Below are 24,492 nucleotides of genomic sequence, written 5' to 3' on the forward strand. Positions count from 1 at the left end.
CCAAGCTTTGTTGAGTGTTCACTTTCAAATGTAATCTCATTTGTGTGTGTAAGATATGAGTTTATTTGCGTTTTGACTTTAGTGTAACACATTTGAAAGCCTTTTTAAGCTGATCAGGGAAAAAAGGCACTTTTAAAACCTAAGTAAACCGGCTTCTTTTCACTCAGGAACAGAATAGTGAAGGAGACACTTGTCAGGAGTTCCAGTATTACCCTGTAATGTTACCCTGACTAACCCAGCCTCATGTTAATACTGAGCGCTGGCAGAACAGACTAAACCTCGCTCGAGAGACTATGGGGTCGCATAGGATGTGTTAATCCTTCGAACCTGCGGAAAACAGTCCTGTTTCTCTCTATCTAGGCTCACACACAACATGTAGGGCTAATGTGTGTGTGTTTCAGAGACAATGTGTTTTCTCACACTCCTGTTGGGAGCTTCTGGACTGAGTGCGTGCACAGATGGCGTCACGGCAGCAGCTGCGCAGACAGCTGAGGTGTGCTCGTGGTGTTCCTGTGACCGAGAGTGACAGAGATCACATTGTCATTGCAGTATAAGGAAGGGCTTATTTTCTCACTGGGAGATAATGATTAAATGTATTAACTGAAAAATGTTATTGAGCTGTTTTAACCCAGTCAGTGATGAAGTTGAATAAATCACTGGCCACACCATCTTCCTCCCTGTTGATCACAAGCCTGTATGTCCTTTGAACCAGAGAGGGCAGATGAGTGCTCTTCATTACTGATGCACTGACAGATAAGAAGAGGTTGTTCCAGGTCCAAATATGACCTGGAACAACTGCAGACATTTTGAATCACACCCAATGTGTGTGTACTTGTGTGTGCACAGTTGCAAAAGAGTAACAAACAGACAAAAGGTAATCCACCCCGGCACACATTACCTATAATTTGTTTCACTGATTTGCAGCCCATTTATCTCTCTCTCTCTCTCTCTCTCTCTCTCTCTCTCTCTCTCTCTCTCTCTCTCTCTCTCTCTCTCTCTCTCTCTCTCTCTCTCTCTCTCCTCTCTCTCTCTCTCTCCTCTCTCTCTCTCTCTCTCTCTCTCTCTCTCTCTCCCTCTCTCTCTCCTCTCTCTCTCTCTCTCTCTCTCTCCTCTCCCTCTCCCCTTCTCCCTCTCCCTCCCTCTCTGTCTTTGGTTTTGGTCGAGCTTAAGAAGGGGCTCAGTTGATGTAAACCCTCAGAGATTCTTCCTGATGGAAAACGACAGATGTCACTGCCAGATGCGCAGATGGGTTGAAAGTAATGTGAGGCCAAGGACAGTAAATACAAATGTGAACACACTCTGCACCCAGATAAACTGCAGATTTCATCACTTCCTTTTCTGTGCTCCTCTCAATTTTGCAATATTTTACAATTTATTGCATTTCATATTACAACACTGAAACATGTAATTTAAGGCTAAAACACAGAATGTACCCAAGGCAGGTGTATATCAACGTACACAGGGAACTTTACTACATGTATGGGGGCAGCTGTGACTCACAGGGTCGAGTGGGCCATTCATCGATTGTAGTGTTTCTGGTTTGATCTCCACCTGCACACAAGTGGAAGTCTACTGAGGCAACTTAACTTGAAATTGTTCTCTTTGCTGCCATCTGGCTGTAAATGCTGCAAGTGCGGTCTATTTATCCTACAAAGGTACTAAGTGATGTACGTAACAATAATGCCTGTGTTCTCCCACAAGCTGAGTTAGAGATGCTTTGTCATGCTTTTTTATCTCCCTGACTCATTCTCCGAAAATTCCCTTTTCACCTACCTCTGTAAGTCCTCCCTAGACCGTCTATAAATGATTGAACATGCTGTTTAAAGTCTGAAAGGCCCTGTAGGGAAACTCACATTTCCACATCTTATTTTCCAAACATTTTACTTTTAATCAAAGTATGTATTTCGTTTTATATCCTGGGTATAACTCTGAAGTGCTCTGTCACTACATCTCTTGTAGATCCATCAGGTCCTCTGACCAGCTTTTTATTGTGGTTCCTGGGATCCGTCTGACAACAAAAGGTGAAAGACACAATTTGGAACACACTTCTTTATGCCGATTCACTCAGCAGTTTCTACTGATGTTTAAGACACGTTTTGTATAAACTGTACAGATAGTTTTGTCGTTTTTAGCCCTTTTTCTATTTCTAGTGTTATTATTATTGTCATTTTGGTGAGCCATTTTTTTAAACTTTGTTCTGTGAAAAGTGTTAGTGCAGTACACCAAATAAACTAATTTAGTTAAAATGGGTCATTTAACTTTGATTGTGTTGTCTAACAGGGGCTTCAGATTACCTGGAGAGAAAACACTCCAGCAAAACGCATGTTGAAACACCTGATAATTATTCAATTTTTTAAAAATATAGGCATTGCTTGTAAATGTTTTTTATAATGAATGAATACATATAATTTCACATTTAGACAAGAACACTGTATCCCATTGAACAATATTGCATTATGTCTTCATTGTTCTTAGCTTGAGTAAGAGCAATAACAGCAATGTACTTAAGAGTACACATCATAAGGTTGAGTGTGATTCTGAATGATCTTTTACTCTTTTTGAAGAAGTGTATTACTGAATTTGGGAAGATGTGTGTTATCAGGATGTAGCGCAATAGAACACTGGTATTAAGACCTCCTCTACTCAGGCACTGTTGGGCTAGTGATTAGTTAATGGCCCTCCCTGTACAGAAACCACAGTCCTCAAATTGGATTGTATAGGTTCAAAAAAGACCTGTGGCTTCTTTGTCGCAATGTCATTTTCCATCTCTCTCTTTCTATGCAATTTCCTCTTCTATCCACTGTCCTGTCTCCCTAATCCAAAACCCAATGAGAATTATTTTCTATTGCCAAGTACATTTACACATACAAGGAATTTTAATTGGTGTATTGGTGCAAAACATTGAACAAAGGTAAAACAGCACTAGCAAGGACTTAAATCTTAAATGCCAAAAAAGGACCTCCTCTGACTTCTCTCTTTAATAGTTCTATATCACATTGTACTTAACAGTACATTAAACTTATAGGACGTGGCATCCGCGTGTAATCACAAATGGTTCATAATGCAGCAACACCCTCAACATATAAACTTGCCTGATGTTTTTATTACTCCCTGCTTGCTATGTTGTCTATGTATTGCCTCCCCTCTTCTACTAAAGGGATACTTCACCCATTTACATGAAGCTGTGTATCATTAGAAACATGGTAGCAGTGTTGAATTGTCATGAATCCAATCAACGAGAAAAAATGTGTTTTTCTTTGCCTGGGAAGTTTTCTTCATATGATGCAAAAAGCGTCATATTGCATCACATGAAGAAAACTTTCAAGCAAAATAAAAACACATTTTTCTCGTCTCAGGGCAAAATGAGGGCTGGATTCACGACCATTCAACACTACTAAAATGTTTCTAATGATACACAGCTTCATGTAAATGGGTGAAGTATCCCTTTACTATTGTTCATGCCTTGTCCCTCATTCATCTTGCATTGTCCTGCATTACCTAATATATACCTTTTTTTTTTTTACATTTTATACTAGTATTAAAACTTGAAAAAAAGATCAACCAGGGGGCGCTGCTCTTAACTCTCACAGGCTGCTCTGACGTTTTACACCGGAAGAGGAAACGCGTCAGCAGCAGCGGCGGCTTGTTGTGCGCTCGTGCTTTTATAACGTATGAGAGACGCACCGTGTTGAATGAACGTCGAACAGAAAACAATCTTATGTTACACAGATAAACTCGACACCAATGTTCCCAGCGTCTTCAGAGCAGGCAGAGTGAAGTGAGCTCTGTGGATGTGTGTAGTCAGCAGACACTTAATTTCAGTAATAGTGAAAAGATAGAAACAGCACCATGGCGGATGTGACCGCACGTAGCTTACAGTACGAGTACAAAGCGGTGAGTAATAATCTCTCTTTTTAATGGACATATCTTTTTATAAACAGATAGGATGCAGAGTGATTCTGTTTGCTTCTTACCTACCATTACATTATTCAGCTAACTATCCCCTTGATTTGAATAAATGTTGCTTCATGTTTAGCTTGCAGTTAGCATGTTAGCATGTAGCCCAGCCTGCAGGCTGACTGACCTGCATGTTGACTTTATTTAATGGTTTTTCAGAAGACTGGCTGACCTTGATGTCGCATTTTTATTAAATGATTTGTTAGAACTCAAACTTGGTGTTACAAGCCGATCGCTCCCTGATCGATCGCACACGGAGGGATGAACCCACCGGAGAGGTGCTGTCCCTGGTGGGGAAGCTGGAGGGGACAAAGATGGGAGACAAGTCTCAAAGGACCAAACCTCAGAAACTGGAGGAGAGACGAGACAAGTCAGTACTCAGTAACTATTATTATTTATTAGTGTTCATGATGTGTTGTCTCTGTCACATGAGAGTAACGTGCTGCTGATCTTTGAACAACTTAAAGTCTATTTTGGTTTTCTCCACCACGCATACTGTTTATTATTTGAAAGCTCTTTCCTCACATTTAATCTGTTTTTATTGTGTTTTTTTATGTTACAGATTTAAATCAATTCACAGGGACTAGAACTTAAATTGACAGTGTTCAGTAGTTAATGCAGCTGAATGATTAAAAAGATATATATATATATATATTGATCTTTTAATCAAAGCAAAGTTTTTATAAATATTATCCAAAATGCAATCACTTAAGAATATTTGCCTTTTACAGTCTGACTTCAAATCTAATTGTAAACTGGAAAACAAAGACTGTTATTGTGAAATATTTGAATATATTTTTGAAATTGTATTTATGTTACTATTTTATTCAGTTTTTGACTTTTTTGATTCTGTACTGCTGCGACGCCCAACATTCCCCATTGGGGATCAATATAGTTATATCTTTATGTATTTTAGGGTCTCTGAAAGATGGTTCTCATGCGGTGGAAAATATATTTTGCGCACAAGTCCTGCAGTCCACCTGCCGGTTCTTTTTTTCTGTAAAGAAAAGCGTTGGCTCTGCACTCAGGAACACTTGGATTGAATGCTTAATAATAATGATGTCATGCTAAAATGACTCCAATCAGACAAGTCTCTACCAATCTCTTGTATGATTGGCTGATTGAAAAAAGCAATTGTGATGTCAACAACGCCTTTCTGAAAAGCTAAAAGATCTTGAACCAGAAGCCCTCATGGCAGCGGTACGATTAGAGCAGAGGGCCTTGAAAAAGGACGCAACTGCTGCAAACTCTCTTTACGAATTGGAAACAATTGGGGATAAAAGAAACTAGCGCTCAGGAAAAAAGCACTCGATCAACAGTCTCTAAGATTAGTTACTGAGTTTAACTTAATCCAGTTTTTTTCTGTTCATACAGGCGCCGAAAGAGAGACGAGGACAGGCACGATATCAACAAAATGAAGGGCTTTACCCTGCTCTCTGAGGGCATTGATGAAATGGTGGGCATTGTGTACAAGCCTAAAACCAAAGAAACCAGAGAGACCTATGAGGTGTTGCTCAGCTTCATTCATGCTGCTTTGGGAGATCAGGTCAGTGTTCACTTCAACCGCTGTCATAAAATGTTTGACCTTTATGTCTCTTCTCTGTGACTTGAACCTCATCTTTTACTGACCTGCTCTTTTTTAAAAAATTTTAAGCCACGTGATATTCTCTGTGGAGCTGCAGACGAAGTTTTAGCCGTGTTGAAGAATGACAAAATGAGGGACAAGGAAAGACGACGTGAAGTCGAGCAGCTTCTTGGACCAGCTGATGACACACGATACCATGTTCTGGTTAATCTGGGCAAGAAGATCACAGACTACGGAGGAGACAAGGATTTACAGAACATGGGTACGAACAGTGAACATAGCAAAGACTGTTTGTTAAAGTAACAAATACACAGTCGTGTTTGCAGAACTTAAAGTTTTAATGAAACTATTGTTGATCTGTTCTTTACAGATGACAACATCGATGAGACGTATGGAGTGAATGTGCAGTTTGAATCCGATGAGGAGGTCAGATCATTTGCTTTTCCCACTCAAATTGACACATCTATTTTTGATATTTAGTAGACATTTATTTATTCCCTTATTGTCTTAATTATTTTTTTGTAGGAGGGGGATGAAGACCAGTTTGGAGAGGTACGAGATGAACACTCTGATGAAGACAGCGAAGGAGAGGAGGCTGGTGTGGGCTGCGCTCTTTCAGCAAATGTAAGTGCAAGGATGAACTTTTTTTTTTTTAACTGAAGGATGTTTAAGTGAAGTGTTGAATTTATTGCATACACACAGAAAGACAATGAAAGACTCTTTGTTTAGCTTGGTGCCACAGGCGACGTGATGACAGTCAAGAAAAAAGATCTACATCCTCGAGACATTGACGCCTTCTGGCTCCAGCGTCAGCTCAGCCGTTTCTATGACGATGCCATTGTTTCCCAAAAGAAAGCTGACGAGGTCTTAGAAATTCTTAAGGTTTGTCTGGCTTTTTTTTCCTGCTGTGAACACTTGATTTAGCTCTGAGTGTTGTATGAATTTTTTTAAATGCTCGTGCATCTTTTCCTCCTTTTCCACAGACTGCCAGCGACGATCGAGAATGTGAGAACCAGCTGGTGTTGCTGCTCGGTTTCAACACCTTTGACTTCATCAAAGTCCTCCGGCAACACCGCCGCATGAGTAAGTGGGGAGGAAGAACCAGTTATGATTCTGACTATGCCTGGTGAAGTCTATAATCACTGTCTCTATTCTGACGTACAGTTCAGTATTGCACCATGCTGGCGAGTGCTCAGAGTGAGGCGGAAAAGGAGCGGATCATTGGAAAGATGGAGTCTGATCAGGAACTGTCAAAGATTCTTTACCAGCTGCAAGAGACGGAGAAGGAAGACATCATTCGGGTAAGAGCGTGTGTTTATGAAACCAAGGTAGAACATTGCATGGAAGGATATTTGATATTTAAACTGCTGTTTTTCTGGGGTGCTTTGTGAACCTAGGAGGAGCGATCTCGCAGAGAGCGGGTGAGGAAGTCTCGGGTTGATGACTTAGAAGCGATGGACACTGACCACGGAGAGGTAAACAACAGTGTTTATGAATCACCTGCACGTCATGTAGGCAGGTTATATACACTGCGGTATTTTTCACTGTGTCAGTCAGAAGTCTGACATTTGTCAAGCACTGCATTCACATAAGCTGACCATGTTTTTTGACATCGTTTTCGCCTCGACAGTCCATGGCCCCTCGACAGCTGCTGGACCTTGAGGACCTGACCTTCACACAGGGGAGTCATTTCATGGCCAACAAACGCTGTCAGCTGCCAGACGGCTCATTCCGCAAACAGCGCAAAGGTTATGAAGAAGTTCACGTGCCTGCTCTAAAACCCAAGCCCTTTGCGGATGATGAGGTTAGTTGTTTACGTGTCATTGCCTAACTAAATGACAAAACTCAAAAAATGTGCATTCAAATCAGGTGTTCAGATGCGTTCATGTCCTACAATCATTGTTTCATCAGGTGCTCGTTGCCATTGAGAAGTTGCCTAAGTACGCACAGGCTGGATTTGAAGGATTCAAAACCCTGAACCGCATCCAGAGTAAGCTGTTTAAGACCACCATGGAGACAGATGAGAATCTGTTGGTGTGTGCTCCCACGGTAAGAAAACTCTTTTGAAGCCAATAGCAATGTCCAGTTTTTTGTTTTTTTTTTCTTCTCTGAAGTCTTCTTCAATCGTGTTCGTCTTCTTTGTGCTCACAGGGAGCTGGTAAGACCAATGTGGCTCTGATGGCAATGCTGAGAGAAATTGGAAAGCATATTAACCTGGACGGAACCATCAATGTGGACGACTTCAAAATCATCTACATCGCTCCCATGCGCTCGCTGGTGCAGGAGATGGTGGGGAGCTTTAGCAAGGTGAGACTCGGAGATGTGTTCATATGCTGTGATATATCAATCAGCTGTTTAAAATGACCGGTACTTTATTATCAGCAATTTACTACAGCGCTGTGATTTACTCGCTTCCTGTTTATTTCCAGCGCTTGGCGAGTTACGGCATCACAGTGTCCGAGCTGACAGGAGACCACCAGCTCTGCAAAGAGGAGATCAACGCCACACAAATCATCGTGTGCACACCTGAGAAATGGGACATCATCACCCGTAAAGGTGGAGAGCGCACCTACACCCAGCTCGTGCGGCTCATTATCATTGTAAGTTCTGCAGATGGGTTGAACGCTTGTTAAGCAAGTGTCAAATTTGAGGTCGGGATATGTTACGAACTCATTGATAACAAAGTGAATGTCTTATAGGATGAAATCCATCTTCTGCACGATGACCGTGGACCCGTGCTGGAATCTCTGGTGGCGAGGACCATCCGTAACGTGGAGCTGACTCAGGAGGACGTGCGCCTTCTTGGCCTCAGCGCCACACTGCCCAACTACGAGGATGTAGCTACCTGCCTGCGTGTAGATCCTGCAAAGGGCCTCTTCTACTTTGATAACAGGTATGCTGTTTGGAAAAATAACACAAAGATCCCACTTTGTGTTGAAAGCTGTTACATTTTGTGTCTGAGACTTTTTTTTTTTTTTTTTTTTTTTTCGCTGTAGTTTCCGTCCTGTGCCGCTGGAGCAGACATACGTGGGCATCACAGAGAAGAAAGCCATCAAGCGTTTCCAGATCATGAATGAGATTGTCTACGAAAAGATCATGGAGCATGCTGGAAAGAACCAGGTTGGTCTAGCCCGGCTAAGTTTGGTCTTACAATAAGGGATGTGGTTTTTTCAAATGTATCCATTCAAACGAATCAAATCAGCCGAAAAACGCGAATTGCTTCACCGCTGAACGGTCACTGGAGCATTTAGGAATTACTAAAGTGAAATCGACAAAATGTATTTCAGGTGTGAATAGAAACTAGCACATTTAAAAACAGAGAAGAGAACATTGTATTCATTGCCTTTTTGGAAAACCATACCCCAGAAAATGTGAAAATATATTGGTGGTGGAAGGATCACATATCACTGTCGTGTCTATTTTTCTGAAGTTCAGTGCTTTAAAAATCAAATATCAGCAAGTTAAAAGAACAATCTCAGTGACAGTTTAATCCTGTAACATCATACTCTCCTACTGACCTTTCTTTTACCTTGTTTTACTTTGCTCTATTTTATTACTTTTATTCAATTTTGTTTTTATTGGATTTTATTATTATTATTTTTTTTATTCGCTTGCTTCATGTATGGAGGCTGCAGAGCTCCAAGCAGGCGACCTGTATAAATCTGAGCTGTGGCTCCTTTTCCGCTGATTTAATGGTAATAAATAGAATTGATTGTTTTTTCTCCTTCAGGTGCTGGTATTTGTTCACTCCAGGAAGGAAACGGGAAAGACGGCCAGGGCCATAAGAGACATGTGTTTAGAGAAGGACACGCTTGGCCTGTTCCTCAGAGAGGGTTCAGCTTCTACTGAAGTGTTGAGAACCGAGGCGGAGCAATGCAAGGTGAGCTAATGCCTCTGACTGGACTTCACACCAGCAAACAAAGAGATAGCTGACTGACCTTTCTTTAGGGCTCGACCCTTAGACTGATATTTCACATTTCTTATGTAGAATCTAGAGCTGAAGGATCTGCTGCCTTACGGCTTCGCTATCCACCACGCTGGCATGACCCGAGTGGACCGTACGCTGGTGGAGGATCTGTTCGCTGATCGCCACATCCAGGTTCTGGTGTCCACAGCCACTCTGGCTTGGGGTGTGAACTTGCCTGCACACACTGTGATCATCAAAGGGACTCAGGTCTACAGCCCAGAGAAAGGCAGGTGGACCGAACTGGGTGCCCTGGATATTTTACAGGTCAGTTTGTGCTTCCTTATTGCAAAACTTCAAAATGCTTTGCACTTTTAAAGTTTGGTATTTACCCTGTGATTTCCCTCTTTTTTTCAGATGCTTGGTCGAGCTGGCCGTCCTCAGTATGACACCAAGGGAGAGGGAATCTTGATCACCTCACACGGAGAGCTGCAGTACTATCTGTCTCTGCTCAACCAGCAGCTGCCTATAGAGAGTCAGATGGTGGGCAAGCTGCCCGACATGCTCAACGCAGAGATAGTGCTGGGCAACGTGCAGACCGTAAAGGTTTGTGACATGTAAACGCACGTTACCAATTAGAAGAAGAGATGTTCATTTCTTTTGTTTTCATATCCTTCATCTAATTGTGTCTCTTTGATCGTGTCAGGATGCCGTGAACTGGCTTGGTTACACATACCTGTATGTTCGCATGCTTCGAAATCCCACTCTGTACGGTGTCTCGCACGACGACCGGAGTATAGACCCCCTTCTGGAGAGACGCAGGACAGATCTGATTCACACGGCTGCCAACGTCCTGGACAAGAACAGCCTCGTCAAGTACGACAAAAGGACTGGCAGCTTCCAGGTATGAATATCTATCAGTTATCATCTCATCAGAAGTGATGAGTTGAGCTGTAAATCCTGACTTTTTGCTCGTCTCTTCCTGAAGGTGACAGACTTGGGACGCATTGCCAGTCACTTCTACATCACCCACGACTCCATACAAACTTACAACCAGCTGCTGAAGCCCACTCTCAGTGAGATTGAGCTCTTCAGGGTCTTCTCACTCTCCTCAGAGTTCAGGAACATCACTGTGAGAGAGGTATGGTATTGTTTCTGTAAGCTTCTTTCAGATTAATATGTTCATGCCTTTATACACTCTGTATGTATTTATAATGAAAGAGAAAAGAGTATGTCTTTCCTTTTTATTCTATAAAGTCTATAAAAGGTGACCACGTCGTAGTGATGGAGCCACACGGCTCTTTAAGTCCTACTTAAAAAATACTCCCAAAACACATGAACACATTGACAAAGGGAAATGTTGTGAGCAGAAATAATTCATTGTAAGCCACATCAGTGTTTCTCACTTAGATACTTGAGAGAATCTGCTTTAATGTTCCATCCTTAGCCAATCAGCATCCTGTGTGCTGCCTAAAAGAAAGCAGGGCCAGTAATAAAGCAATCCAACACTTGGTTTTTTTGGGGCTTTTCAAGAAAGCTTTCCTAATTCTTGATTTATTATTCATATTACAAAATATTAATCCGAACATTGTAATACATCCTGCTTATGAAATTGGAAAATTAGCCAACCAATCTAAATGCTGCGTTGTTTGTTAAGTTTTAAATCATTTTGTTGAAAAAGTCCAGAACATTCTGGAGTAATATTTATCCAAAGATATTGAAATTGATTAAAGAGTAAAAATAGAAAGTATGTGTTTGTGATTTGGAATATTAAGCTTTTTCTCAAATCAAGTTTATACTCTGAGATGTCCTCTTTGAACCTTTCCTGTATGTAATGAGACAGGGACAGGGGACATCCCCGTCTGGTAAAATAAGTGAGATAGTTTATCTGTACCGAGTGATGCGATCGGGTGTGTAGTATTTTAGTACAAGAAATAAAAAGTCCAAACTTTGACAGGGTCGAGATAATCCCAATCCTTTTTGTCCTGTTCCAGCAGAGAAGTACTTCATGTTTATCCACATCTAATTAGCTCACTGGGGTTTATGGCATTGGTTCTGGTGGATCTTTCTTATCAATGAAAGAATACTTTATACTTAGTTCAGATACTGATCGGTGGTTTGCTATTGTAGGAGGAGAAGCTGGAGCTGCAGAAGCTGCTGGAAAGAGTTCCTATTCCTGTGAAGGAGAGCATCGAGGAGCCCAGTGCTAAGGTACCGTGAGTCGAACATGATGGTTGTGTTCATTTTTCAGAATATGTTTCTCTTGTGTTTTTGGCTGATCAGCATTTCTTATTAAAAAAACCCCCCAAAAAACCCTTGTGTTTTGCGTCTTCCCTTTCCAGATCAACGTGCTGCTCCAGGCGTACATCTCGCAGCTCAAACTGGAAGGCTTTGCTCTCATGGCCGACATGGTGTACGTCACACAGGTACACACAATCCTTTTTTCATTATTGCTGCGGTCAACTTCTGTACATTCGGTGTTCTCTCTGAATCAGGGCTTTCACTTATGTCTTTCCTCTTGTCGTACAAGTTCTTGAATACGATAACTTGATAAGTCACGAAGCCTGATATGAAGGTTAAAAATATCCCCATGGAGAGAGGAAATAAAATTGACTGGCACGTTAAAGGGAAACGCTCTGGTTGTTGTTGAAATGTCTTTTCTTAGAGAGTGACGTGATGTCATTGTTTTTCCTTTCAGAGTGCTGGAAGGTTAATGCGCGCCATATTTGAGATTGTGCTCAACAGAGGCTGGGCTCAGCTGACAGACAAGACCATGAATCTTTGCAAGATGATTGACAAGAGAATGTAAGTTCATCATCTCTGTAGATCAGGCATCACTGTGTTTTAGTAGATACCAGGACAGGCAGCTCATATTCTGTATCTCTGTTGTTGACAGGTGGCAGTCCATGTCTCCACTGAGACAGTTCAAGAAGCTTCCAGAGGAAGTGATCAAGAAAATCGAGAAGAAGAATTTCCCCTTCGAGCGCCTCTACGACCTCAACCACAATGAGATCGGTGAGTTTTCTTCCCACTCAAAACACTCGGCAGTTTCCTCTACACAGAGAGACTAACGAAGATTCACATTTTTTCATTTTTACAGGCGAGCTGATCAGAATGCCTAAAATGGGAAAGACCATCCACAAATATGTCCACCAGTTCGCCAAACTGGACCTGGCTGTCCATCTGCAGCCGATCACGCGCTCCACACTGAAGGTGGAGCTCACCGTCACGCCTGACTTCCAGTGGGATGACAAGGTCAGGCATTAGACCCAAAGAGTGCAGCAGCACCTCCTCCTCTGTTTGTATTTCGCAGGAAGGTGACGCGTTTTCATTCTCCACCTTAGATTCATGGATCATCTGAAGCTTTCTGGATCCTGGTCGAGGATGTGGACAGTGAGGTCATCCTGCACCACGAGTACTTCCTGCTCAAAGCAAAGTACGCCCAGGACGAACACCTGGTGACCTTCTTTGTCCCAGTGTTCGAGCCACTTCCACCGCAGTACTTCATCCGTGTTGTATCCGATCGATGGCTGTGTAAGTGACTTTAATGTGTTTGAGAATTCACATGACACGTCTGTTACCATTTTGACTCTCACTTTGCTTTTTCACTCTGCAGCCTGCGAGACTCAGCTCCCTGTTTCCTTCCGTCACCTGATCCTGCCTGAGAAGTACCCTCCACCTACGGAGCTGCTGGACCTGCAGCCGCTGCCCGTCACCGCTCTCAGGAACTCCGCCTTCGAGGCTCTCTACCAGAACAAATTCCCCTTCTTCAACCCCATCCAGACACAAGGTACAGAACAGGAAAAAAAGTGTCAGCTACTCCTGTATTTATTTTCTTCTTTTTTTTCTTCTCCTTGTTCAGAGGTTAACTTGTCGTTGAATTGTTTTGTGTTTGTCACCTCAGTGTTCAACGCAGTTTACAACAGTGATGACAATGTGTTTGTCGGAGCTCCCACCGGCAGTGGAAAGACGATTTGTGCTGAGTTTGCTATTCTGAGGATGCTGCTGCACAACGCAGAGGGTCGCTGTGTCTACATCACCCCGATGGAAGCCCTGGCTGAACAGGTATGTTCATTTTGGAAGATTTAGGGGGGACGATTTCAGTGTATTCCTCTCTGCGTTGTCAGTCATTTATTATTCCGATTATCTTTGTCTCTTAGGTGTTCGTCAGCTGGCACCAGAAGTTCCAGGACATCCTGAACAAAAAGGTGGTGCTGCTGACAGGAGAAACCAGCACAGACCTGAAGCTCTTGGGAAAAGGTGACATTATTGTCAGCACCCCCGACAAATGGGATATCCTGTCCCGTCGCTGGAAACAGAGGAAGAACGTTCAGAACGTCAGCCTTTTCATTGTGGACGAGACGCATCTCATTGGAGGAGAGAACGGAGTAAGAACACCTAACCTCTCTGTGTTTAATGTCATGCACTTCAGGTGTGTATCGTGACAGTCACTCAGCATGTAAACTGCAACAAGTTCATATCTGTCACTTCTGTTGATCAGCCTGTGTTGGAGGTCATCTGCTCCAGAATGAGGTACATCTCCTCCCAGATCGAACGTCCCATCCGCATCGTGGCGCTCAGCTCATCCCTGTCCAACGCCAAAGATGTGGCTCACTGGCTCGGCTGCAGCACCACGGCAACATTCAACTTCCACCCCAACGTCAGGCCTGTTCCTCTGGAGCTCCACATCCAGGTCTGTGAACAATGGGACAGTACAAACACAAGAATTAAGGAGTTCTCTCTTTTTTTTCATTTTTTTTTTTTTTCATTCAAAGTGTTTGCAGATTTGTCTGGTTCCTGATTAGTTGTCCTCTGTTTAGGGCTTCAATGTGAGTCACACTCACACTCGCCTGCTGTCCATGGCTAAGCCCGTCTATCATGCCATCATGAAGCACTCGCCCTCCAAGCCTGCCGTGGTGTTCGTCCCCTCGCGCAGACAGACTCGCCTCACAGCCATCGACATCCTCACTTTCTGCGCCGCTGATGTGGTTCCTCAAAGGTATAACATCTATAACGAGATTCCTAAAGAAGAGCTTTAGACCTTTTGCAGAACCAAGCATGCCGTAACATCTTGAACTGATGAAATACAATGAAACATTTGCCACTCTGCAGGTTCCTGCATTGCACAGAGAAAGACCTCGCTCCTTTCCTGGATAAGATAAATGACCCAACTCTGAAAGAAACTCTTGCAAATGGCGTGGGCTACCTGCACGAGGGCCTCTCCGCAACTGAGCGGAGAATTGTGGAGCAGCTCTTCAACTCGGGTACGTCCCATTCCCGGTCTGCATCTTCGCCTGGTGTCTGCTTTGACTAAGTGAGAAGAGTAAGTCATGACTTTTGGTGTGTTTTGGGTCCAACAGGTGCTGTTCAGGTGGTGGTGTCCTCCCGATCACTCTGCTGGGGCATTAACGTCTCTGCGCACCTGGTCATCGTCATGGACACGCAGTACTACAATGGAAAAATCCATGCGTAAGGCTGACTAGTTTTATGCTCTTCTTAATGTGTGTACTACACAATAATGTGTGTTTCATAAGTAACGCTGTTGGCCTCTCTCTCTCTCTCTCTCTCTCCCTCCCTCTCTCTCAGATATGTGGACTATCCCATATATGATGTCCTCCAGATGGTGGGCAAGGCCAACAGACCCATGCTGGATGATGAGGGCCGCTGCGTCATCATGTGTCAGGGCTCCAAGAAGGTAGGGAGGCCAGTCCTTTTTGTCCTTAGCACGTTTCTCAAACAGTGTTTGAGCAGCAGTAAAAAAGGAACTGATCGGTGTCCTTCTCTCTAATAGGATTTCTTCAAGAAGTTTCTGTACGAGCCGCTGCCTGTGGAGTCTCACCTGGACCACTGCCTCCACGACCACTTCAACGCTGAGATCGTCACCAAGACCGTGGAGAACAAGCAGGACGCCGTCGACTACCTGACGTGGACATTCCTCTACCGCCGTATGACCCAGAACCCCAACTACTACAACCTGCAAGGTCAGCTTCACCCTGCTGGATTTTAAAAAAAGCTAACCACTTTATTCAAAGATGATTTCACTTTGTACTGGGGGAAAAAAAGAAACGTCAAGGTTTGTGTTTACCTTGTCAGGCATGTCCCATCGTCACCTGTCAGACCACCTGTCTGAGCTGGTGGAACACACGCTACACGACCTGGAACAGTCCAAGTGCATCAGCATCGAGGACGAGATGGATGTAGCTCCGCTCAACTTGGGCATGATCGCTGCCTATTACTACATCAACTACACCACCATCGGTTTGTGCCAATACAACTCTACTAACTCACTGAAAATCTGTGATCAATGACTTTTTTTTTATCTTCTTAAAACTCCTTCATGATTCACAAATGGGTTGAATTTACACGTATATTAAAACTGACCGTGTGTCTGTTTATGTTTGGTACAGAGCTGTTCAGCATGTCCCTTAATGCCAAGACAAAGATCCGAGGGTTGATCGAGATCATCTCCAACGCTGCAGAGTACAAGCACATTCCCATCAGACATCACGAGGACACACTTCTCCGACAGGTAAAAAAAAACCCAACCCTACTCATCTGATTCTGCACCATAGTAATGTCACTTATGTTTCTGTCCTTGCATTGAAACGGATGTATTTGAACACCGTTTTTTGTCCTTTTCTTCTTTTTTTTTTGTAGTTGGCACAGAAGGTTCCCCACAAACTGAACAACCCCAAGTTCAACGATCCCCACGTGAAGACAAACCTGCTGCTGCAGGCTCATCTCTCCAGGATGCAGCTGAGTGCTGAGCTGCAGTCCGACACTGAGGAGATCCTGAGCAAGGTAGAGAGCAGAGAGGAGTTTGTCAGTGTGGAGAAACTCTCTCGGAAAGGTTCCAGGGTGTATTTAATGAAACCCACCACGTCCTCTGTTTGCAGGCTGTTCGTCTTATCCAGGCCTGTGTTGACGTGCTGTCCAGTAATGGCTGGCTGAGTCCTGCACTAGCAGCCATGGAGCTCGCTCAGATGGTCACTCAGGCCATGTGGTCCAAGGACTCGTACCTCAAACAGCTGCCCTTCTTCACCTCGGAGCACATCAAGCGCTGCACAGACAAGGTATCCCAGCAATTCAACGTATTAACCAGAACACGCAATACACTCCAAGTCTCCCCCTTGATACTTTTGGACATGCACCATCTTAACTTTGCTCTTCTCCTCAGGGTGTGGAGAGTATCTTTGACATCATGGAGATGGAGGATGAAGATAGAACCGCTTTGCTGCAGCTCTCAGACGCTCAGATGGCCGACGTGGCTCGCTTCTGTAATCGCTACCCCAACATCGAGCTTTCGTACGAAGTGGCTGAAAAGGACAACATCAAAAGGTACGTACAGAAGAAACGGCTGCTTGGAAAGGATAAGTGGGATATTTAACCAGTGTTAAGTCTTTGGCAAATTGTGATGCATATGTTGTTGGTTTTCACAGTGGCAGTCCAGTTCTGGTCCAGGTTCAGCTGGAGAGAGAGGAGGAGGTCACAGGGCCCGTCATTGCACCTCTCTTCCCCCAGGTATGCGCCATTCGTTGTATCGTTTCTGAGAGTCTCCATGAATTCCAGTCGTTGTATCGTTTGTAAACCTTTGTCATTGTTACAGAAACGCGAGGAGGGCTGGTGGGTTGTGATCGGAGACCCCAAATCAAACAGTCTCATCTCCATCAAGAGGCTGACTCTGCAGCAGAAAGCAAAGGTGAGTGAGCTTCCCTGCGTCGTCGTGCCTCTGAACAAAAAGAAAGGTGCTTTAAGCCAACATAGGTCTCATAATGTTCATCTGTTCTGCCCCTCCTCCGCAGGTCAAGTTGGACTTTGTTGCTCCAGCCGTGGGCGTTCATAACTACACGCTTTACTTCATGAGTGACGCATACATGGGCTGTGACCAGGAGTACAAGTTCAGCACTGATGTGAAGGAGGCTGACAGCGAGGGAGACAGTGACTCAGATTAATCTGTCAACTGATTTTTTTATGTCTCAGGAGCAATTTGTTTTATCAGTTTGGTTTTTTTTGGTACTGTAGATATTTTTGCCAGATTCATGTCATAACTTCTGCCCGTTTTTTGTATTCAGTCCAGTTTTGTCTTAGTCTAAATCCCCTGAGAGACGTGCACCAGTCCAGAATGATAGTGTACAGGATCTGTTGACTGCTCAATAGGCAGACATTATAGATTCATGACAAACTCCTGTTTTAATAAGTTGTTCATGAAGCCCCAGTCTGGGTTGGAGTGTACAAAGTTAATTACTGTGTACTTCATCCACTGACAGTTTCATGAGTCGGAAATACAAACAAATCAAAATAATCAATGCAGGCTGCTCTGATTTCAGATTGGGTCTTTAAAGTTAAAACTGTCCAGTTATATTTTTGGACTTTGTTTAATGTAATCCTTGGACTGCTTTAAATGTTTTTAGTATGATGTACTATCTGGAATACTTTTTGCAATAAAAAGAAGTCGCAATGTTTTTTTACTGTTTTTATTCATTTACTTAATTTTACAAAAATGAATCACAAAATTCTTAAATTGAACCTTTAATATAGAAACATGTCTCACAAAGCACAACTAGGGCTGAAGCGTAATAACTGGGTTAAGAAGGGTGAATACTGGCAAAGCTCAGTTTAGCTGTAAATGTTTAATGAAGATATGAGTGGTGACCTCGGGACCATGAAGTTCCCAGTGTAACTTGCACTAGCTGCTTTGCTCTTCATGAGGTCTTTCTGTATTCAGTCTTCTGCTTTGAATCTCCAGATGGCGATCTCTCCATCGTCGCCGCAGGAGGCCAATAGTCCTTCCTCCTTTGGGTTCCAGGCGACACAGTTGACATCCTGACTGTGAGCTTTAGACACCTGAGCTGACAAAGAGAAAACGGGCTGGTCTGGATCAGACGCCTCGTCCTCCTTAAACACTCGCACAGCATCATCGCCGCAGGCTGTAGCCATTGCTCCAGTTAGTCGACACCTGAACAAAGAGAACGACGTACAGACCTGTGAGAGGCCAAATTTAGCTGGGAACAGTTGATCTCAAATTAGGTACTTTTTTTCACACAATCAAAATGTGGGAGAAAAAGCTTTGAATGTATTATAAGGTACAAGATGGCTGAACTATTTAAATTTATTTGAAGACAACAAAGCTCAGGTAGACTTAGCATGTTTCCCCTCAATTGCATTTTCCCAAAGTTCGACCAGAATTTGCGTCTCATATGGAACAAAGAAAAACAGTATAGAGCTTCAGTTGGCTGATTGCATAAATATTGAGGAGCTGATTAAAACTAAAAGTCCCAAAAACGGCTGAGTTTGCACTGTGTCCATACAAATATGAAGAGCTCACCAAGCAACATCATACACTGTCCGCCCATGGTACCCAGACAGAGTGCAAACACACTTCCACGACAAATCTGGGGGGGGGGGAACATAGCACAGTAATTAAATGATGCAAAATGTAACACTTCCAGATACTGGAAGTATAATACAGATATTTAAGTCAAAAGTTATGCCACTGCCAACTATCACTAAAAACTCCCCACCCTGTCCACTATTATCGGAATAATCCTTCCAAATCTTCACAGTGCGATCGTCACCGCAGGAGGCCAGTCTCTGTCCAGCTGCATCAAAAGCCAAACCCCAGACTGTGGACGTGTGACCTTGTAAGGTGGCTCTGCACTCCCAGTCATCATCGTCCTCCTTGTAGATACAAATGTTGTTGTCGTAGCTTGCTGAAGCTAGAAGCTGTACAAACAAACAATTTCATCAGTGAGATTATCATCTGCCACAGTGAGCATTTATTCGGTTGAAAAGAGTGGGCTGTGATCTACCTCCTGGGTGGGGTGCCAAACAACATGCTTGACATCTTGCGTGTGAGAGTTTACGACCGTGACGCACTCGTACTCGTCTTCTTCATCCACTGTAAAGCACACAGAAAATGATTTCAAAACAGTTTCATAAACACTGAGAAGCACGGATCAGGATCACGCAACGTTCAAAACAAACCTTCCCAGACCCAGACACTTTTGTCTCGGCTACATGTTGCAAGCAGATTCCCTGAAGGTGCCCACGCCACACATTTCACCTCATTCTCGTGTCCCTCCAACACCGTCAAACTCTGGAAGACAAGGTCACAAAACTTTAGGTCAAAATTTACAAAAAGTACAGCAGATACAACATGAAGACGTCGTATATCTGACCTCAAAATCATCGTCTTTTTTCTTCCAGATGCATGTTGTTGCATCAAAGCTGGCAGAGGCCAGATAATTCCCACAAGGGGACCATGCCACTTTCCTCACAGTCCGCTGGTGTCCGTCCTGAAGCACACTCTTACACACCCAGGAGTCACCTGAACAAAGACAGGGGCAAGAGCATAATTGCACACAATAAGACACTTTATACAGAGTTGGATATTTATTTAATGTCACTTTATTTTAATAGGCAGGTCTGATTACGGCAATATGAATTTAAGTGAAAATGGTTTACTGTTTAGGAAACACAGGATGTGATGGCAAACCGGTAAGAAACTTAACTTTAACTGGAATAATAATAAAGAGCATTAGTAAGATTTCATTTTCTCTCTGGTTTTTTGTAATAAGTTTCTGTGTGGGTTTTCAAATACAGTTTCCATATTTTAAATAACATATATTTGACTTTTGTTTGAGAAGTAAAAACCAGATTTATTTAGTGTCTGAGGGTAACTTACCTCAGTGTCTTGCAGGTTAATGTCCTGTTCTTTAAGTTGTGAACAGCTTACCTTCTCGTCCCCAGATCCGGATGGCCTTGTCTCCTCCGCATGAGGCCAGCAGGGTCCCGGTCGGGTTCCAACTCACGAACCAGCACCGTGAGTCCGGGTGTGCGCTCAGTCTCTGAACCAGGGTCAAACCCTCCTTCATCTCTGAATTGAGTATTTATTTAATGTAAAAGTCTGCTATCTCGTGTCAGGTAAAGCTATAAATGAGACACACTGTAACTATGGTAACAACCCGCGCAAACAAACACCTACTCTAAATAAACGTGCGCGTGACAATGAGAGCAGCATTAAATGACAGGGATTTATTATCACAATTAAACAAAGTACAAGAGTTCACAAGACCAACGACATCGGAAATGCAGCAATCTTTCCTGTTTGCTATGCATTATGGGACGTTCTTGCTCTTGTTTTGTAGTTGTTACGCGGGTTGTCAAACGGGTTTTAGGCACATTACCGCCACCTTCTGGAAAGAAATATCTCCATGATCGTCCATACTTCCACATATTTCTATTCATATTTACAGTATCTGATAAATACATGCTCTACTTTTCACGCTGATCCACATCATGAAATATATATTTCTCCCTTTTTTCATCGTTTATGATTGTTGATACTTTGTTTGCTTCTTTTTTCTTCTTTTTTTTGCCATGAATCAGCTGCAAAATAAGAAACATTGTTATTGGTCAGGTATGCTTATGAATAAGGATTATGTACAACATTCAATATTAAACAATAAACAAAAACTTGTTTGCACAAGCCTACATGAGACAATAGTGCAGTGACGAGAAGAGCAAAATATGCTTAAAGAAATATGGTAATAAATTCTGGAATAAACCAACAGATTGTCTTATCAACCTCATTTACATAAAATAGTTTGATTATATTTACATTAAGACAATAATCGAATCCAAACTGAAATTAAAAATGATTTATTACCAAAACAAAACTAGACCTACTCCTGGTCTTAGAGTTCTTTAATTAATTTTCTTTCTGTTTGTTTTTCATAATATATGATTTTTTTCCCCAGTTTATTTATACGATGACACTCTTTTTGATAACTAAAAAAATTACAAGGTTTGAAAAATAATGGATCTTATCTGTCGGTAATCCTGTTTTTTAGCCTGTCTTTAGTGTCTTTTGGAGAGTCACCGCTAGGCGGAGGCACTGATCTCCAATAGCCTTTATTCTGCTTCATTATGAACTAACGAAGAAGAATGTTGTGAACAAGGAAGTCAATATTTTACGGGAAGCCAGAGTGAGCTTCCTTTTGTTTTGTTTTGTCTTTGTTTTTCTGTACCACATTGATTGGATTTTTTCGTGCAGGATTTTAACTGGATGAGTTATTGGTTAGATTTTATCTTATTATTTTTCTATTAAGTTTACTTTTATGACATTTTGTGATCGTTGTGAGCTAGCTTGAAAAGCTAACAAGGAAGCTAACAGGCCTGAAGGCCATCTCTCTTTTGTCTCTCCGTCAGTCACATAACCTCTCCTTTTTATACTAAGCTGCTAGTTTGATGCTTAAACATCGTTTGGAAACATTAGTTGTGACTCTGTGCGCCTGTGAAGCTGTCATCATCATCAGGTAAACAAACAGCTTGTTCCTCAGGTGTCTGACCTGACCGGAGGATCGAGCGACAGTCCAATCATCTGACAGATCAACACAGGCGATCAGGAGTGTGGAGCAGCATGTATGCCCCACCGGGATCCACTGCTCCTGGAGGCCGGAGGAGGAGAGGGGGGAGCTCGGTGCCGAAGCAGCCGGAGCGGAGCCTGGTGTCGGCTCTGCCCGGAGCTCTGTCCATCACCGCGCTCTGCACGGCTCTGGCGGAACCGGCCTGGCTCCGGGTTCACGGAGGCACCTGTCCAAGACAAGAGCTGGGGGTGGCAGACGTGCTGGGTTACATTGATCCCAAGCTTTTGGACGGTGAGGACCAACACGAGCCTTTTCACAGTGTGCAGATAAGTAGCTCACTTGTAATACTTTAACTCTCTGTCTCTCCTCCAGATTACTGTGTGAACCCGCAGACCATCCTACTTCTAAGGGTGATCGCTGCCTTCTGTTTCCTGGGCATCCTGTGCAGTCTGACTGCTTTCCTTTTGGATGTGTTTGGACCCAAGCACCCTGCACTCAAGATTACACGCAGATATGCATTTGCTCATATTTTAACAGGTATAAATCCACCTTGCTGGAGTTGTTTTCAGGTCTTTGTCATTTTTGTGTGCTTAATAGTTTTCCTTGTCTCTCACTAGTGTTACAGTGTGCCACAGTGATAGGCTTCTGCTACTGGGCCTCGGAGCTCATCCTGTCACTACAGCAGCAGCATAAAAAGTACCACGGATCTTTCATATACGTCACTTTTGCCATCAGCTTCTACCTGGTGGCAGGAGCAGGAGGAGCCTCCATCCTTGCCACGGCTGCGAACCTCCTTCGCCATTACCCCACCGAGGAGGAAGAACAGGCTTTAGAGCTGCTCTCTGAAATGGAAGACAGCAGTGAAACTTTTCCTGCTGATTATGACATTGCTAATCAGTTCCAGCCCCCGCCTGCCTACACACCCTAATGCCACAAGACTGACCTTGTTAACACGCGCTTCTCTCTCTCTCAGCACGGCTATTGGCTTGATGAGCAAATCCCAATCTTTATCAAACGGATATCTTTGCAAAATACCCTCCACAATGAACACAACGTGCACAGATGGCGCAAAAACTTCTTTACTGACAGAGCTTGGGTGCATGAAAGCTTCCTTTAGTGGTGGCAGAAATTTAGGATTTGATTCTTACTTTCACCACTGAAGTTGTCAGTAATTTGCATGTAAATGGCTTTTAGGATTTGGTTCTTACATGTGAAGCAAATTAAACTGCAAGAAGTGCTCAATATGGCTCCTCACATGTAACTGATGGAGCAGCCACAGCTGGATCAGTGCCATTTATTGAGGCTGGGCTGTCGGCACATTGTCCGCGGTTGTATTTCTCTTGGTTGGACATGGATAGGGCTTTGTTAAGCATCATTTTGATGTCATTTTTTTAATGCTTGTTATTGGTTTTAATTTTACCCAAACATCACAAATGCAGACACACACTGAGTTTGTTTTAGACAATTATTTTATATGAAATCAAATGGACCCTATTATTTATTATTTAGTTTGTGCTGTGTATTCCTTCCTTCCTTTTGCTTTTTAGACATCAGTCACTGGTTTCGTCTCATTTCATCACATCTGTACTGACATTAACACAAGGAACATTTTGTGGGAACGTTGTATGTGGTGTTTAAAAAAAGGATCAGCCTGGGACTGTGTGCTGAGAGTGAGCCACTGAGAAATGCAGAAACTTTTCTGTATGTTTCACAATGAGGACATTTAGTAACCCTTGAACCTTGTTGCAAAAGTTGGTTATGTTTCTTGTATTTGATTTATGAAAGAAACCTGATTTGTACTTTGTGATCACCATGCGTGACAGTGTGAGTATGTGTTTTCTATGCATGAGTTCTTTTGTGTGCGAAATTTTAAACCCTTCAGACAGAAACTCGTAGGAAATCTCCCACAAGGTTTCAGCTGAGGCTTAAAAACTGTGATGTGGTGACTCTAGTTGACTGTTTGTTGCTTAGTTTTCTCCATTTCTGCGTTGTGTTCCTAAAATTGTTGCTTTACTTTCATCACCAGTATGTAAATATTGATTGTTTCTACATAAAAGTGGTCTGAATAAAATTAATGCCATATCTTGCCTCTCATGTTTCTCATCTGTAACTAAATGTTGATTTATCAAACATTGGCATCATGTATGGAGATACTGTGGTTTTGACTGGAGAGAATATTGAGTGTGACATTTCTGTCTAATCAGGGTATTTCTGGGTTTGCTGTCTGGACCATTGAGACACAACATGGCATTACAGCGAGTAAGAGCCTTACACCCTAATAGACTTTAAAGGGCATAGAGTATACCTTGTTTCACATTCATTGCTACCCTATAGAAAGCCATTAAGAATTGATTTCTCTTTCTTTTTAGAAGATTCAGAAATAACTTCTTGCTTCCATGCAGTTTTTTTTATTAAGTTCCTATTACTCAACTGCACTAATGCATTCAGGTGTTATTAACAGACTTGTCATTATTTTTGCAGGCTTCCAGCATCTTGATTCGGAGCCAAAGAGTTTAATTCTATAAAGGCAATGGCGGTTCATTGGTTAGAGAACTGCTTTAAGATTACTCTTAAAAGCTGAACTTTCAAGCTGTAACTGTCCGGGGCCAAAGGAACTTAAGTTAATCAGATGAATAGATGAGGCTTTACATGGGAGGGGTGATCGATAAGGAGACAAG

The 24,492-nt window shown here is 42.8% G+C and overlaps 3 protein-coding genes across 6 annotated transcripts; 2 read left to right on the forward strand and 1 right to left on the reverse strand.

Moving 5' to 3' along the window:
- Nucleotides 1-3,621: 3,621 nt before the first annotated feature.
- snrnp200 (small nuclear ribonucleoprotein 200 (U5)) lies at nt 3,622-17,908 on the forward strand. Its single transcript, XM_079349274.1, has 44 exons — nt 3,622-3,894; nt 4,164-4,327; nt 5,332-5,503; nt 5,612-5,804; nt 5,913-5,968; nt 6,068-6,166; nt 6,272-6,424; nt 6,526-6,625; nt 6,707-6,843; nt 6,940-7,017; nt 7,173-7,346; nt 7,454-7,591; nt 7,694-7,849; nt 7,972-8,142; nt 8,242-8,435; nt 8,539-8,662; nt 9,273-9,422; nt 9,531-9,773; nt 9,864-10,052; nt 10,153-10,350; nt 10,435-10,587; nt 11,577-11,657; nt 11,789-11,872; nt 12,145-12,251; nt 12,343-12,461; nt 12,547-12,701; nt 12,791-12,980; nt 13,063-13,236; nt 13,351-13,511; nt 13,607-13,834; nt 13,948-14,139; nt 14,267-14,445; nt 14,559-14,710; nt 14,807-14,915; nt 15,033-15,141; nt 15,238-15,427; nt 15,540-15,704; nt 15,854-15,975; nt 16,104-16,247; nt 16,343-16,519; nt 16,624-16,784; nt 16,886-16,967; nt 17,053-17,145; nt 17,249-17,908. Exons 1-44 carry the CDS (start codon nt 3,850-3,852, stop codon nt 17,396-17,398), a joined length of 6,411 nt encoding a protein of 2,136 aa, XP_079205400.1. The 5' UTR covers nt 3,622-3,849; the 3' UTR covers nt 17,399-17,908.
- Nucleotides 17,909-18,057: 149 nt separating this feature from the next.
- Nucleotides 18,058-20,573, reverse strand: ciao1 (cytosolic iron-sulfur assembly component 1). 2 transcript variants are annotated; one of them, XM_079349288.1, is made up of 7 exons: nt 20,182-20,573; nt 19,625-19,773; nt 19,431-19,542; nt 19,256-19,344; nt 18,968-19,169; nt 18,772-18,838; nt 18,058-18,402 (listed from the first exon to the last, which is right to left on the reverse strand). In XM_079349288.1, the coding sequence occupies exons 1-7, from the start codon at nt 20,318-20,320 to the stop codon at nt 18,168-18,170; spliced, it is 993 nt and encodes a 330-aa protein (XP_079205414.1). In that variant the 5' UTR covers nt 20,321-20,573; the 3' UTR covers nt 18,058-18,167. The 2 variants fall into 2 exon arrangements, with proteins under 2 accessions (XP_079205414.1, XP_079205413.1); XM_079349287.1 differs by having other exon boundaries at nt 18,965-19,169.
- Nucleotides 20,574-21,332: 759 nt separating this feature from the next.
- On the forward strand, nt 21,333-23,896 carry tmem127 (transmembrane protein 127). Of its 3 annotated transcripts, none has more exons than XM_079349321.1 (4): nt 21,333-21,433; nt 21,788-22,105; nt 22,187-22,351; nt 22,432-23,896. In XM_079349321.1, the coding sequence occupies exons 2-4, from the start codon at nt 21,868-21,870 to the stop codon at nt 22,740-22,742; spliced, it is 714 nt and encodes a 237-aa protein (XP_079205447.1). In that variant the 5' UTR covers nt 21,333-21,433; nt 21,788-21,867; the 3' UTR covers nt 22,743-23,896. The 3 variants fall into 3 exon arrangements, with proteins under 3 accessions (XP_079205447.1, XP_079205448.1, XP_079205446.1); XM_079349322.1 differs by having other exon boundaries at nt 21,370-21,524; XM_079349320.1 differs by having other exon boundaries at nt 21,370-22,105.
- The last annotated feature ends 596 nt before the right edge of the window (nt 23,897-24,492 follow it).

The sequence above is a fragment of the Symphodus melops genome (genome assembly GCF_947650265.1).
Source record: "Symphodus melops genome assembly, chromosome: 1".
NCBI classification, from domain to species: domain Eukaryota; kingdom Metazoa; phylum Chordata; class Actinopteri; order Labriformes; family Labridae; genus Symphodus; species Symphodus melops.

Excerpts from the sequence above, each read along its gene's own strand:
- snrnp200 (XM_079349274.1), top strand. The coding sequence starts at position 3,850 with ATGGCGGATGTGACCGCACGTAGCTTACAGTACGAGTACAAAGCG. Across the intron at positions 7,850-7,971 it reads TGGTGGGGAGCTTTAGCAAG|CGCTTGGCGAGTTACGGCAT; the intron begins GTGAGACTCGGA and ends GTTTATTTCCAG. Across the intron at positions 11,873-12,144 it reads ACATGGTGTACGTCACACAG|AGTGCTGGAAGGTTAATGCG; the intron begins GTACACACAATC and ends TTTTCCTTTCAG.
- ciao1 (XM_079349287.1), bottom strand. The coding sequence starts at position 20,320 with ATGAAGGAGGGTTTGACCCTGGTTCAGAGACTGAGCGCACACCCGGAC. Across the intron at positions 19,543-19,624 it reads AAAAAGACGATGATTTTGAG|AGTTTGACGGTGTTGGAGGG; the intron begins GTCAGATATACG and ends CTTGTCTTCCAG. Across the intron at positions 19,345-19,430 it reads AAGTGTCTGGGTCTGGGAAG|TGGATGAAGAAGACGAGTAC; the intron begins GTTTGTTTTGAA and ends TGTGCTTTACAG.
- tmem127 (XM_079349321.1), top strand. The coding sequence starts at position 21,868 with ATGTATGCCCCACCGGGATCCACTGCTCCTGGAGGCCGGAGGAGGAGA. Across the intron at positions 22,106-22,186 it reads TGATCCCAAGCTTTTGGACG|ATTACTGTGTGAACCCGCAG; the intron begins GTGAGGACCAAC and ends TCTCTCCTCCAG. Across the intron at positions 22,352-22,431 it reads ATTTGCTCATATTTTAACAG|TGTTACAGTGTGCCACAGTG; the intron begins GTATAAATCCAC and ends GTCTCTCACTAG.